The following is a 12,743-nucleotide window of genomic DNA, read 5'->3' as shown; positions in this document are numbered from 1 at the left end:
ATTAAAGCACCCACACCTAAAAATATTATCATCTAAGCACAACTAGAGTTAGCAGCAAGATCAGATGTCGCAATGTGAAAATCCAATTTAAGGAATCACAAGAGAGGCATTTGTCTCCTAAACTATTTGCTTTAGTAAGCAATTGTGGGATAAAAATAGGTTGGACGCATGATGAGATGTAGTAAATGCCTTTAGAATTAAAATTCAAGGTTAGCATGCCATAAGGAAGAGCTGGAGGTTTTGAAAGGGAAGTGATTTGTATGCTAACATGCAACTAAAATGTGATCAGGGATGCAACAAATCTTAAGATGAGACAGAAAGTTGGTTTGTTCAGATTTGCCCTTGATTTCAAGCCTCAGGAACGATAGATCGGGGGTTACGACAGTAATGGTTACTCTCGGATGGTTAGAAGTGGAGATGTCTTGGTTTGATTGAAGCACTGGAGAATAAAGCTGAAGCCCTTGAGTGGATGAAAGTAACGTATATGCTGAAATGAAGGTTATTGGTTACAAAGGATAATGGGCTTAACTCGCTTCTCAGATGTTCTGTGATTTATTGAATGCAAATGTAAGAGCATAGACAGAAAAGCTTGAGGACAGAGTTGAACAGAGAAGGATAAATACTGTCATGAGTTTGTGCGTTTGTGCTGAGACAGACAAAGAACGGGATTGCGAGGGCGTGTGTGCAAGGAAAAAAATCTAATAAATGCATTTTAGTATTCTAGCTCAGGTAGAAACCATATGGCATACTGAATTAAAACATTCCAAATGTGTACATCTCAAATCATTATTATTATTATTATTATTTTATTATTATTATGTTGCTCTGCATAAAACCACAAATGCTGTTGATTACTTGCATTAGGCCAAGAACATTCCTTTAATTGCAATCTTAGTATGTATGAATATGTAAATGCTGATAGCTGTATGTATGCTTGCTTCTGGTGTGGTATTTTTACATCTTTTTTGTTGTACTAAAGCCCTGAACTTACGCTCTGCTTTATATGCATTCCCGACATGACTGCTGAGAAAAAGCTAAAGAGATTCTGTCAATGGAACATTTCACAAATGTAGATGTGAGCGTGATGCATGAGCCTATTTTAGGTGTTAATTTGTGTGCAAATGTGCTCATTTTTGAGCCACTTAGGAATTTTCAGCGCACTGCTTCTGCAATCAGAAACAGGACCCTGGCCACTCGCTTGCATTCAATACTGGCATCTATTCAGCTCTCAAATGGACCATTCATGGACGATTCAGTGGATCCCAGTAAAATGACGGCACGATAACGCTGCTTTTCATTTGAGCTCTGCTGAATCAGTATGTGAATCTACTATTTAAAAATTGGAAAATTAAATGCAAAGGCCATTCGTGAAGGCTCATGTAGCTCTAATAACTATAATATATAATAATTCACTGTAGATATGATTTCGTGTTATTGTTAAATGTCAAATGTCTCCCTCTCTCTCTGTGTGTGTGTTTATACATGTTATGTATTCAGAATAGCAGATTATTTGTCATTCGTCTTTGTTGTGTTTTCAAGCAGCAAAATAGCTGAGCCATAATGCTACAAAATAATTTTCATCTATCCAGTGTTCTCATTAAAGACTTATTTACAGAAAATTGCCTCATTCAAGAGTGTAGATGGGTTTTATTCCCATTTGTTCACTGAACAAACTCCCAGTGGTCTCTATATAAATGATCTGCAAATGGGACAGAAATACCCATGTCTGGATACCTAATGATGTTTTTGAGATAGCAAACTACTCTTGCAAAGTTATAGCTTCCATTTTGTGCAAGGACAGAAACAGTTCAATATCTACTAATTCAGTTCTTTTTTTCTTTTTTTTTTAATGTCTTCATACAATAATTTACTATTTGCTTATTGTAGGGGAGTATGGGGCTAGTTGTCACAGGCAATATCTCAGTAATTACAAAAGGTTTTTAGTCATTCTCTTTTGAAAAATAAGATGCTTTTAATTGTAATAAATGTATTGTATTTTAAATCTTAAAAGTGTATTAAAAACTGCACTTGCAGATCATGTAATACCAATAAAATATAATTTAAGTGTACTTAAAGAAAGCACACTTTTATGATTGTTTCTTTAAAAAGTCACATTTTGTAATAGTCAAATTAAAAAGATTATTTTAATTTTAACATTTTAAAATGTTTATATTTAAATAATCTTGTTGCTTATTATAAAGACTTGCTTTTAAGTACACCTATTTTGATCGACATAATTGCAGTGTGTTATCTGATATTTCATTTAAAGTTATAAATGCATATTAAAGTTCAAGTTCATTTATTTATAAAGCACATTTAAAAACAGCCACAAGACTAACCGAAGTGCTGTACATAAAAATCAAACCATAAACACATAAAACAGAAATAATAAAACATTTGAATTTAAAAACCAAAAAGGAATGACAGATAAACATTCTGAAGAATGTTCTAATCTATGTATCTCAGCATGTCTAACAGATATTTCTTGCTGGATGAAGGACCATCACCTTCAACTCAACCTAGCTAAGACAGAACTGTTTGTAGTTTCAGCTAACCCATCGCTTCATCACAATCTCACCTTCCAGTTAGGCTCATCTACCATTAATCCTTCAAAAACAGCCAGAAACCTTGGAGTTGTGATTGATGATAAGATGAATTTCTCAGACCACATTGCTAAAACTGCCCGGTCTTGCAGATTTGCTTCATACAATATTAGGAAGATCAGGCCCTTTCTTTCGGAACATACAACACAACTCCTTGTTCAAGCTCTTGTTCTGTCCAGACTTGACTATTGCAATGCTCTCTTGGCAGGTCTTCCAGCCAATTCCATCAAACCTCTACAATTAATCCAAAATGCCTCTGCAAGATTCATCTTTAATGAGACGAAAAGAACGCACGTCACATCTCTGTTCATCAATTTGCACTGGCTACCAACAGCTGCTCGCATAAAATTCAAGGCATTATTGTTTGCCTACAAAACCACCTCTGGCTCTGCACCCACTTATCTAAATTCAGTTCTTCAGACCTATGTGCCCTCTAGAAGCTTGCATTCTGCAAGTGAACTACACATTATTGTGCCATCCCAAAGAGGCACAAAATCACTTTCACTGACTTTCAATCCGAGCAGCTGAATCCTTAGCCATCTTCAAGAAACGGCACAAATGTTTTGTTTTTTTCTTAATCATTTTCTTAATTAGAATATTCTTAGATTTTAATTGTCTTATTTAGAACAGGAATATAAATAGAATTCCTCAAAACTATTTTTATACTTTGGGTCAGCAAACAAAAACAAACCTACTTTGAGAAATGTGTGTCTCCCCTATGAAATTTTTCACTTCAGAGTCCGTGACATTATTATTTTTTAAATTTCCCTGCAAGACTAAACTTTTACAAGTACTTTTATTATCCACAGGCCTCTCTAAAACTTTCATAAATATATGAAATATAACCACGGTTTCAAGGACCGTGCACATTTCCCCCCTGCAGACATTGTTTTCTGCAGCCACAGGGCATTGGAGGGACTGCAGGCTGATGGGAGTCACTCATCTTTCCTCCATTTGTTTCATCTCAGCTATTTCCCCTGCCCCCTCCAAAATCTTTTCAGGTGCCTTACATTCAGATTGTGTTTTTAAAGCAATTAACTGTGAGTTACATCTAAAGCTATCAGGAGATGTTGTGTAGTGAGAGAAAGAGTGACAGGCTACTGAAAATAGGGGTGTTAAATTAGCAGAGAGTGACCGAGGTGGTGATTAAAGAGTAAAAGTAAGAACAAGATGATCCACAACATTAATAAAAAAGATTTGGTTGAACAACCTGTCATACTGACTGAGGGACGGGATGTGTTTATTAAAAATGTAAGAACACACAAGGAAAATTAATGGAGTAAGAGATGGACGGATATACAGGTACATCTCAGAAAATTAGAATATGGTGAAAAAAGTTCATTTTTTCTTGTAACTTATTTCAAAAAGAGAAACTTTCATATATTTTAGATTCATTACATGTAAAGTAAAACACTACAAAAGTATCTCTCAGTATCTCAAAATATTAGAATGTTTACATTTGAGTTTCAATAAATGACCATCCATACAGTATAAATTATGGGTATCTCTTGTTCTTTGAAACCACAATAATGGAGAACACTGCTGACTTGGCAATGGTCCAGAAGGCAATCATTGACACCCTCCACAAAGAGGTTAAGTCACAGAGGGTCATTACTGAAAGGGGTGGCTGTTTACAGAGTGCTGTATCAAAGCATATTAATGCAAAGTTGACTGGAAGGAAGAAATTGGGTAGGAAAATGTGAACAAGCAACAGGAATGACCGCAAGCTTGAGAATACTGTCAAGCAAAGCTGATTCAAACACTTGTGAGAGCTTCACAAGGAGTGAACTGAAGCTGGAGTCAAAGAGTCACCATGCTCAGACATGTTCAGGAAAAGGGCTACCAAGCCACTTCTGAAACAGAAACATCGTCAGAAGCATCTTACCTGGGCTGTGGAGAAAAAGAACTGGACTGTTGCTCAGTGGTCCAAAGTCCTCTTTTCAGATGAAAGTACATTTTGCTTTTCATTTGGATATCAAGGTCTGGAGTCTGGAGGAAGAGTGGAGAGGCACAGAATCCAAGCTGCTTGAGGTCCAGTGTGAAGTTCCCGAAGTCAGTGATGATTTGGGCTGCCATGTCATCTGCTGGTGTTGGTCCATTGTGTTTTACCAAGTCCAAAGTCAATGCAGCCGTCTACCAAGAGATTTTAGATTTTAGAGCACTTTATGCTTCCATCTGCTGACAAGCTTTATGGAGATGCTGATTTCCTTTTCCAGCAGGACTTTAGCACCTGCCCACACTGCCAAAACCACTTCCAAGTGCTTTGCTGAACATGAAATTACTGTGCTTGATTGGCCAGCCAACATGCCTGACCTGAACCCCATATGGAATCTATGGGATATTTTCAAGAGAAAGATGAGAAACAGTCAATCCAACAATACAGGAGTGATTCTATAATTAGGGGTGCATGTCATGTCCTATTATCAATTTTACAAATTTTTCATTAACTTTTCACTTCAAACAATTACCACTTTTATATCAGGGGAAATTTCTAATAAATTTAATACAAAAATTCAACAGATATCCATCTTTTATCTTGCAAAAATGGCTTATTCTATACTGGAAGTTGCTGTTTTTGTGCTGTCCGATTTGGTAAATCTGAGGTTTTGCGCTTCAGATTGGCTCTAAAATAAATTTTTCTGTATATATTTCTTATAATTATTTGTGCAAAAAATAATCATTAAATTATGAGAAAGGTGTTTTAAAAAATATTTTTCTCATGCATCTACATTAAATCATCCATGTTTTGTATGTCAGAGAAATCAGTGTCAACTGTGTTACTCACTATAAAACGCCCTTTAAATCAGCAATGGTTTGTTCCAAAGTCACATGTCCAACATCACTTGCTGTATTTTCCTTTTTTGGAGGGAAGTTTGAAGACAGTGTGGAAAGTCATAACTTCTCCTCTTCAATATTTTATCTATATTATTGTCTGCACGTAGAGTAGATTAATTGACCGTCAACTGTGTTATCAACATGTTCTGGTGAACTTGCGTCACATGTTATATTTATAAATATGCAGAGAAAGAATATAAAAACATAAGTTAATCAAGGTTTGTACTTACTAGTCCAAGGTCAGCAGTTTGCACAAGGCCCTAAAATGGCCGAAATGTCAATTGTGTTATCTGTCAACTGTGTTATCCATCAGCTGTAACTCAGTTGATGGACTGTAACTCAGTTGAAGGATTAACATGGTTGACATTGTTGGCAATTCAGGGTCAATTTATGCAATTTATACACACCGAAGAAGGCCTTTGTGACAAAACGTATGTGTCCTTGTCCTATTGGTGATAAAATGTTGAATAAAATGAAAAGAAAAGACTATTACATGTGAGTGTGGATCATGGTTTTGTGTAATAAGTGATTTAATGGATCAACGCGCCTAAACGAAAGATCAAGCGACGAAAGAGTGCGGTGCAAACAACTTTTGTGGGTCAATTTATGCTCCCACTGAGTACTGTTGATAAATAAAAAATATTCACAAACTATTGTTATTATACGGAAATTACACAGGAATTGCCTAAATACCATGATTTGCATTACAATGGATAAACTTAACTGATCTAATCACAGCTACACTTTCTATGAACTCAGTAGGCCTATCCATAATATTATATACACATTATATTCACATTTGTCAAGGGTTATAATGCATTCAGAATTCCTCATGATTGACTTAAACCTATATAATATTATAGATTTGGCATATATCTGTTTCTGTAGGGTGACCATACGTGCCATTTTTCCCGGACACGTACTGGCTAGGATTTCTACTTTGCCTAAAATATCTAGGTTTTGGCTTTGTTTGCGTGTGGTGTATGACTTTTGGTTCCTTATGTTTTCAAAATGCTCTCGAGGAATTTGAATCAAAGCAATATAGAAATCCTGGCCAGGACATGTCCGGGAAGAATGGCATGTATGGTCACCCTAATTTCCACATAGTCATGACTGATAAAGTGTTATGATGTTATTGAACAAGTCCTTAAAACTTGAAGTGTCATGATGCATTATAAAACTTTATATTACATTATTATAAAATTAAATGGTCATTAACTTTATAATGTATGTTATTATAGTGTGTGTGTGTTTAAATGGCTTTATGGGCACTAAGTTCATACCTGTCAACTGTGTTACTTTGTCAACTTGTTATGTGTGGTTTTTATGTTATAAATCTTTTAAATGTGAACTAAACCGTCAGACAAAACGATAGGGATATCTCTGGAGATGGATGTCTTTGGTAAGGATGGCGAATAATGCTAAATTTAGCATACTTTGGATTTAAGTTGAAGAAAGTTTCATTCTTCATGATAGCATCTCACAGAACGCCCATTATGATGCCCCAACTTCATATTTTCAAATCAATTAGACAGATAACATCAAATACTCTGATGAATAGACTCAAAAACCTTCAAACAAATGTGTTATCACACACGTGGTAATTCATTTCATAATTCATCTTTCATTTGACACAGCATTTGTCCGTAACACAGTTGACAAAATAATGAATCAAACGTTAATTTTCATTAACATATTTAAAAAGACATTAGAGCTTAAGCTTGCCAAATAATTAATTTAGCACATTAAGGGGATATATTATTCAACCACCTAATTTATTGATAAAAAAAAGAATACTCATTTTCTGACTTCTTGGCCGACCTGAAATGTACCCCTAAATATAGAATGACTCACAGACGAGCTGAAGGCTCAATAGTGCCTCAGGAGTGCCACAGGCTGATCACTTCCATGCCATTCCTCACTGATGCTGGAATTTGTGCTAAAGGAGCCCCGACCAAGTATTGAGTGCATAAATGAACATACTTTAAAGAACTTGAACTTTTATGTTTTGCTAATCCTTTTTTTGATTAATCTTAGGAAATATTCTAATGTTTTGAGATACCGATTTTTGACTTTCATGAGCTGTAAGCTCTAATCATCATGGTTTTTTATGTGATGGCAAGTCACAAGTTCCTATTACTTCCTGTTTCTGTACCACATTTATCCTAAAATAACACCTTTTAATCCCTCACTGACAGACATGACACACACACACACACACTCTCTCTCTCTCGCTCTTCACAGACTGTCACATCCTGCCAAAGATATCACTGTCAGAGACCCCTGACTCCCTTGACTGCTTAATAATGTAAAGGCTTAAGCTTCAGAGTAATACCATTGGTCTGTGGGTGGAGTGTAAAGCTAGTTAGCCAGCGTGTAAAGCTTTTTCTCAAGTTTGAACTAGACTGAACTGGACCAGGAATTAAACTTTCACAGACTTATACACACATTTAAAAATGTGAGTCCATCACCATCAATTCTGCCCATCATATTCCTTTAAAGGGTTGCTTTTGTCACTCTAAACACATGCTAGTATCCTAGCTATTCTACATGTTATTTTAGAAGGTGATCTTTTATTTATTTATTTTCTTATCAGCCAGCACAATCTTTGTTGTGAAGCTGGATGACTAGAGGTCTAGCTGGTTAAGCCAGAGAGAAGCATCCAAAACCAAAACAAAAGCTATGCTAGTGTTTTAGCAGGCTGTTCATAAAATGTAAAAAAATTAATTGGAGTTTTATAATGAATATACACTTTTATTTTAATAATAATGTGGACAAAGTGGGGGCCTTGGAGTAAAACAGGTCTAGTTTCAAACAGATAATGTTATTTTTACTTTGGAGACTTTACACATTTTATTGAAAATACAATTCAGATAAAAGGTGTAATTATGTTTGTGGTAGAATGTGTGGACAGAGCCAGAAAGAGAGCAGAAGAGAAAGAATGGTGGGTGTAGGTTCATTTAAAAATGAGGACTTGCTGTGATGGTAAAGATCTAATACATATTTCATGACAGAGTCTGGAAACTTCCGCAGGATAATTCCTCCACACCTTCCCCACGCAATTCTCCCATCACAACGCCACAGGGTTCCAATTATCTCCCTGCTTTCTGTTAAAACAGTAGCTGTTACACCTCCCTGTTACTCCCTGCCTCTGCTCTGCTGCCTTTAAACAAGACACTAATGACAATATGTGCATAGACCAATTAAAATATAAGCATTCAACAATTGCATGAAAGTCCAACTCTCAATAGGAGTAAACACAGCTCATTTTGTTAATTCCATTTTTATATTGTTTGCTGCTGCCCCAGATAGCACACGTACGTCTGCAAGATGTCTGTTAAAGATCTCTTGATCTGGAAAGCATCTGCTGTCTACAAACGTCTGGCAGACGTCTTTCAGATGTCAGTTCTACATATATTCTAAATCATAAACATCTTAAAGACACCTAATAGACGTCTATTTGACATCTAAAAGGAAACGTCCTATAGACGTATTGCAGATGAGCAAACACCCTAAAAAGCACGTCCTGCAGATGTAAATGCAGACATCAAATAGACGTCTCCGAGATGTATGTGTGCTATCAGGGGCACGATACAGCAGGAAAACAGGAGACAACTTCTCTTAGACTTAGACGATTACACAATCAAGGTATATACTGTGTGAACGTAATTATCTCTAGGTCTTGAGATGAACATTACAAGTATGACACTGCTGTTTTGGAAAGCCTTGTATTTTTGTCTGTGTATGTACATGATTTTGTGTTATAACAACAACAATTTGTTACATTGTTAATTGACTATATTCCAGATGATAGTGGGATGAAATGGGGGATTTTTCAAGGATATAGGTTAAGGTGATCTTGGATAATGCATTCATTCTCCAAGTCACTTACATGGGTGAATGCAGCCACTGGCCTTCAAATACAAAATAGTATTATGATGCCTTAGGCAGTAATTTTAAATAAATGAATACATTATATCTGTTGGCTAGTTTTGGCCACTTTCTGCTGTCAGACTGGGAGACCTGCTAAAACTATCTTAAACCAGCAATGTTAGGCTGGAATAAGCAGTCATTTTGATGCAAATAATAAAACATATGAACAGAGATAATAATAAAAACAAAATTAGGTCTATTTTTTGTTATATCTCAAGTCTATAATTGATAGGGATTTGGGAGAGGAGAGGGGAAAAAATCAAGTGACAGCACCGTTGCTTTGAATTTGAACTTACAGCGCATGCGCAGCCAGCACCAATCGCACTCCAAGACGTCATTATTAGTCGCCTCGGCTAAAACATGTTCGTCATATTTATACGACATTTGAGAAAATAACGTTATGTTGGAATGTAAAACGTAGTAAAAAATGACATTCAGTGGCATCTTAACACATTATCATCTTTGAACCTGCATCAGAACTACAACAGCTGCTCTGGTTAATGGGATCGTTGTCCGGTGCTTTATCAGTCCAGAGGCATGAATTATTATTTTTATGCATATAGTTGAATTACAGTAACGTTACTTGGCAAAGCTGCAACATAAGTCAGTGGCTGGCATAATAAGTAATGCATGTTTATCAATCGCAAATAAGATGGACACAAAAGTTATGAATTAAAAAAAATATTAATTAAAACATTTAACTTTACAGAAGGAGGTTGTGTATACTATACCATTGGTCAGTTTTGTAATAAATTCATGCTTGGGCACAATTCCTTTTTGTCTACAAAACAAATGTCAGGTGTTTAAGCAAAAGCCTATTAATCAAAAATGATTTTAAGATCATGAGAATGCTGTGTCATTTCAGAGGGCTGTTGTTCAGATGGATGAACAACGAGAGCAGCACATTACTCAGCTGCTGAACTCTGTCCAGAGAGATGCAGGCAGAGACACATACCACTCTACATCTCAGAGCTGGAGGGTGAATGAGGAGCCCAGTGGCCACAGGTGTAAATGCAATATTCACATAGTCATGGGAATCATGAATATATCAAATAATTATAAAATTGTGTTTTCCAGACTTAACAGAATTGTGTCTGCCTTCCAGTTACTTTGATGGAGATGATCCTCCAGAACCTCAGAACATTGTAAAAGTGCCAAAAATTGAGCCTAAAGAGGAGAAACAGGAGAATGAGGATGAGCTGGAAGCAAGTGTGAAAGAGGAACTTAAAGACACTGACCTGGAGTACTTATTCCAAGATGTTGGGCGGATATCCTCCCTGGATGAGGAGCTCAAGAAAGCTCAGAACAAGAAAAACGATAATGCTAGATACCTTGATATGCTGGTGAGACGGACTGAAAAATATTTTACTAAACCTTAACACTTTTGCCTACGACTTAGCTTTATTGTGACATTTCCTTTTTCAGAAATTCAGAGAGAAGCTGCCTTCCTATGGGATGAGAGAGGTAAATGTCACCCTTTGTGATTGCTGCTTATGCATACAGTGTATGGATGGTCTTTTTTAACCTCTTTGAGTCTTTAGTTTTAATGTGTAAAAGAAGTTATCTGTTAGCTATCACCCACTGGAAGTTACAGTTTTTAGTTAATGCCTCTTTCGGTCTTTGTCTTACTGTAGGAGCTGATTAGGCTAATCAGTGCTAACCAGGTACTGGTAATCAGTGGAGAGACTGGCTGTGGGAAGACCACCCAGGTTACTCAATTCATCCTTGATGACTTCATTGAGAGAGGCATGGGCTCTCTCTGCAGGGTGGTTTGCACACAGCCAAGGCGTATCAGCGCCATATCTGTAAGTAAAAGATGCTGTCTGCATATATTTAATAAAAAATACAGTTAAAACAGTAATATTGTGAGTTGTTTTTAGAATTTAAAATAACTGTTTTCTGTTTTAATATATTTCAGATTGTAATCTATTCCTGCTGAAATATTTCTTATTGTCAATGTTGAAAAATCAATATCGAATCAGTTGTGCTGATTTATATTTTTGTGGAAATTGTTACTTTTTTTTTTTTTTGGTTAATATAATGCTCAAAAGAACAGCATTTATTTAAAATAAAGTTATTTGGGCCTCTTTTTCTTCTTTCTCCTTTATTAGAGGAAAACTTGAAAGTAAAAAGTGGCACAGTTTATCCCACTCTTCCTACATAATTAACATAAAAAACATCTGTTTTTCTAGTTTTTGGAAACGATGTAAGGCTGAGAGTATGTATTTTGCTTAGGTTGCTGAGAGGGTGGCTGCAGAACGGGCAGAGTCTGTGGGAGAGGGGAAGTCCTGTGGGTATCAGATCCGTCTGCAAAGGTATGTGAATCAGATCTGCAGGTCATTCTTAAAGGGATCATCGGATGCCCATTTTTCTCAAGTTGATATGATTCTTTAGGGTCTTAATAAAAGTCTATAACATACTTTAACATTTCTCAATGTTAGTGCAAAACAACACCCTTTTTACCTCTGTTCACAGTGACCCGTTTCGGTGCATTTTCCTTTAAATGCTAATGAGCTCTGCTCTCCCGTGGGGTGATGAGCCGTTTTCGTGAGACTGTAAACTTTAGCCTCATTTAGCCGAGGAACGTGCTAACTTGCACATTATTAGGAAAGGCGATTTGCAAAGATTCATAAAAAAACCTTATACTCACTTCTTGTGGAGTAGCTTGATCACAACAGGGTTCCTGCGGGCGCTTAAAAAGTCTTAAATTTACTTGTGTCAAATTTAAGGTCATAAAAAGTCTTAAATTGTACAAGGAAGTCTTCAATATGATTTCAAGAGGTTTTAAATTTGGGTACAGACCGGAATTGCGATACAGCTTAATGTGACGATTAAACTTCAAAAAGCTATGATTTTATTAAATAAACATGAACATTTCAAAGTCTGGTGCTGCGCTGCTTTGTGTACTGCCATTACCGCGAAACAGTTCCGAAAGCGCAGGGCTCTAGACTCATTCTTCCCACTGGTCGCACTTTTGCCACTAACTTTCTCAGTTACTTTCTCATTTGATTAATCAATGCATGCTGATGAACTTTTATCATAGTTTACAGTTAAATGGTAACGAAAGTGTTCAACATTCAACCCGTTCTTTTTCATCAGTATTATTTGTGATTTAAATTTTGTGAAGAGGAATTCCTTTTTTCTTGCGCTTTCAATTTCACTTTCAAATTTGCGATCTTGTTGTCACGTTTTACAAGAAAAGATAATTGTCTGTTTTGGTTATCTATACACCTTTCACTTTTTAAGACTAAAACAAAAGCTGGATTCATTGTTATTCTTAATTAAAAAGCACAACAACAATAAAACAAAACGTTACAATGATAAACTAGCTTACATAACATTTATTAACAAACTAATAAGAGGAGGCATGGC

The 12,743-nt window shown here is 36.1% G+C and overlaps 1 protein-coding gene across 1 annotated transcript in view; it reads left to right on the top strand.

Moving 5' to 3' along the window:
* Positions 1-5,147: 5,147 nt before the first annotated feature.
* The window catches only part of LOC306887958 (ATP-dependent DNA/RNA helicase DHX36-like), a gene marked incomplete at both ends in the record, with an annotated part of 73,451 nt that continues 65,855 nt past the window's right edge, over positions 5,148-12,743 (top strand). Inside the window, 6 exons of the mRNA XM_079446017.1 lie at positions 5,148-5,195; positions 10,237-10,376; positions 10,477-10,714; positions 10,797-10,835; positions 11,006-11,176; positions 11,607-11,686. Of these exons, the coding sequence (XP_079302143.1) occupies positions 5,148-5,195; positions 10,237-10,376; positions 10,477-10,714; positions 10,797-10,835; positions 11,006-11,176; positions 11,607-11,686 (716 nt within the window). The remainder of the gene's footprint in view (positions 5,196-10,236; positions 10,377-10,476; positions 10,715-10,796; positions 10,836-11,005; positions 11,177-11,606; positions 11,687-12,743) is intronic.

The sequence above is a fragment of the Barbus barbus genome, assembly GCF_936440315.1.
Source record: "Barbus barbus genome assembly, chromosome: 22".
Taxonomy (NCBI): Eukaryota; Metazoa; Chordata; class Actinopteri; order Cypriniformes; family Cyprinidae; genus Barbus; species Barbus barbus.
Note: the sequence above shows the minus strand (reverse complement) of the source record. Positions and strands in the feature narration are given on the sequence as shown.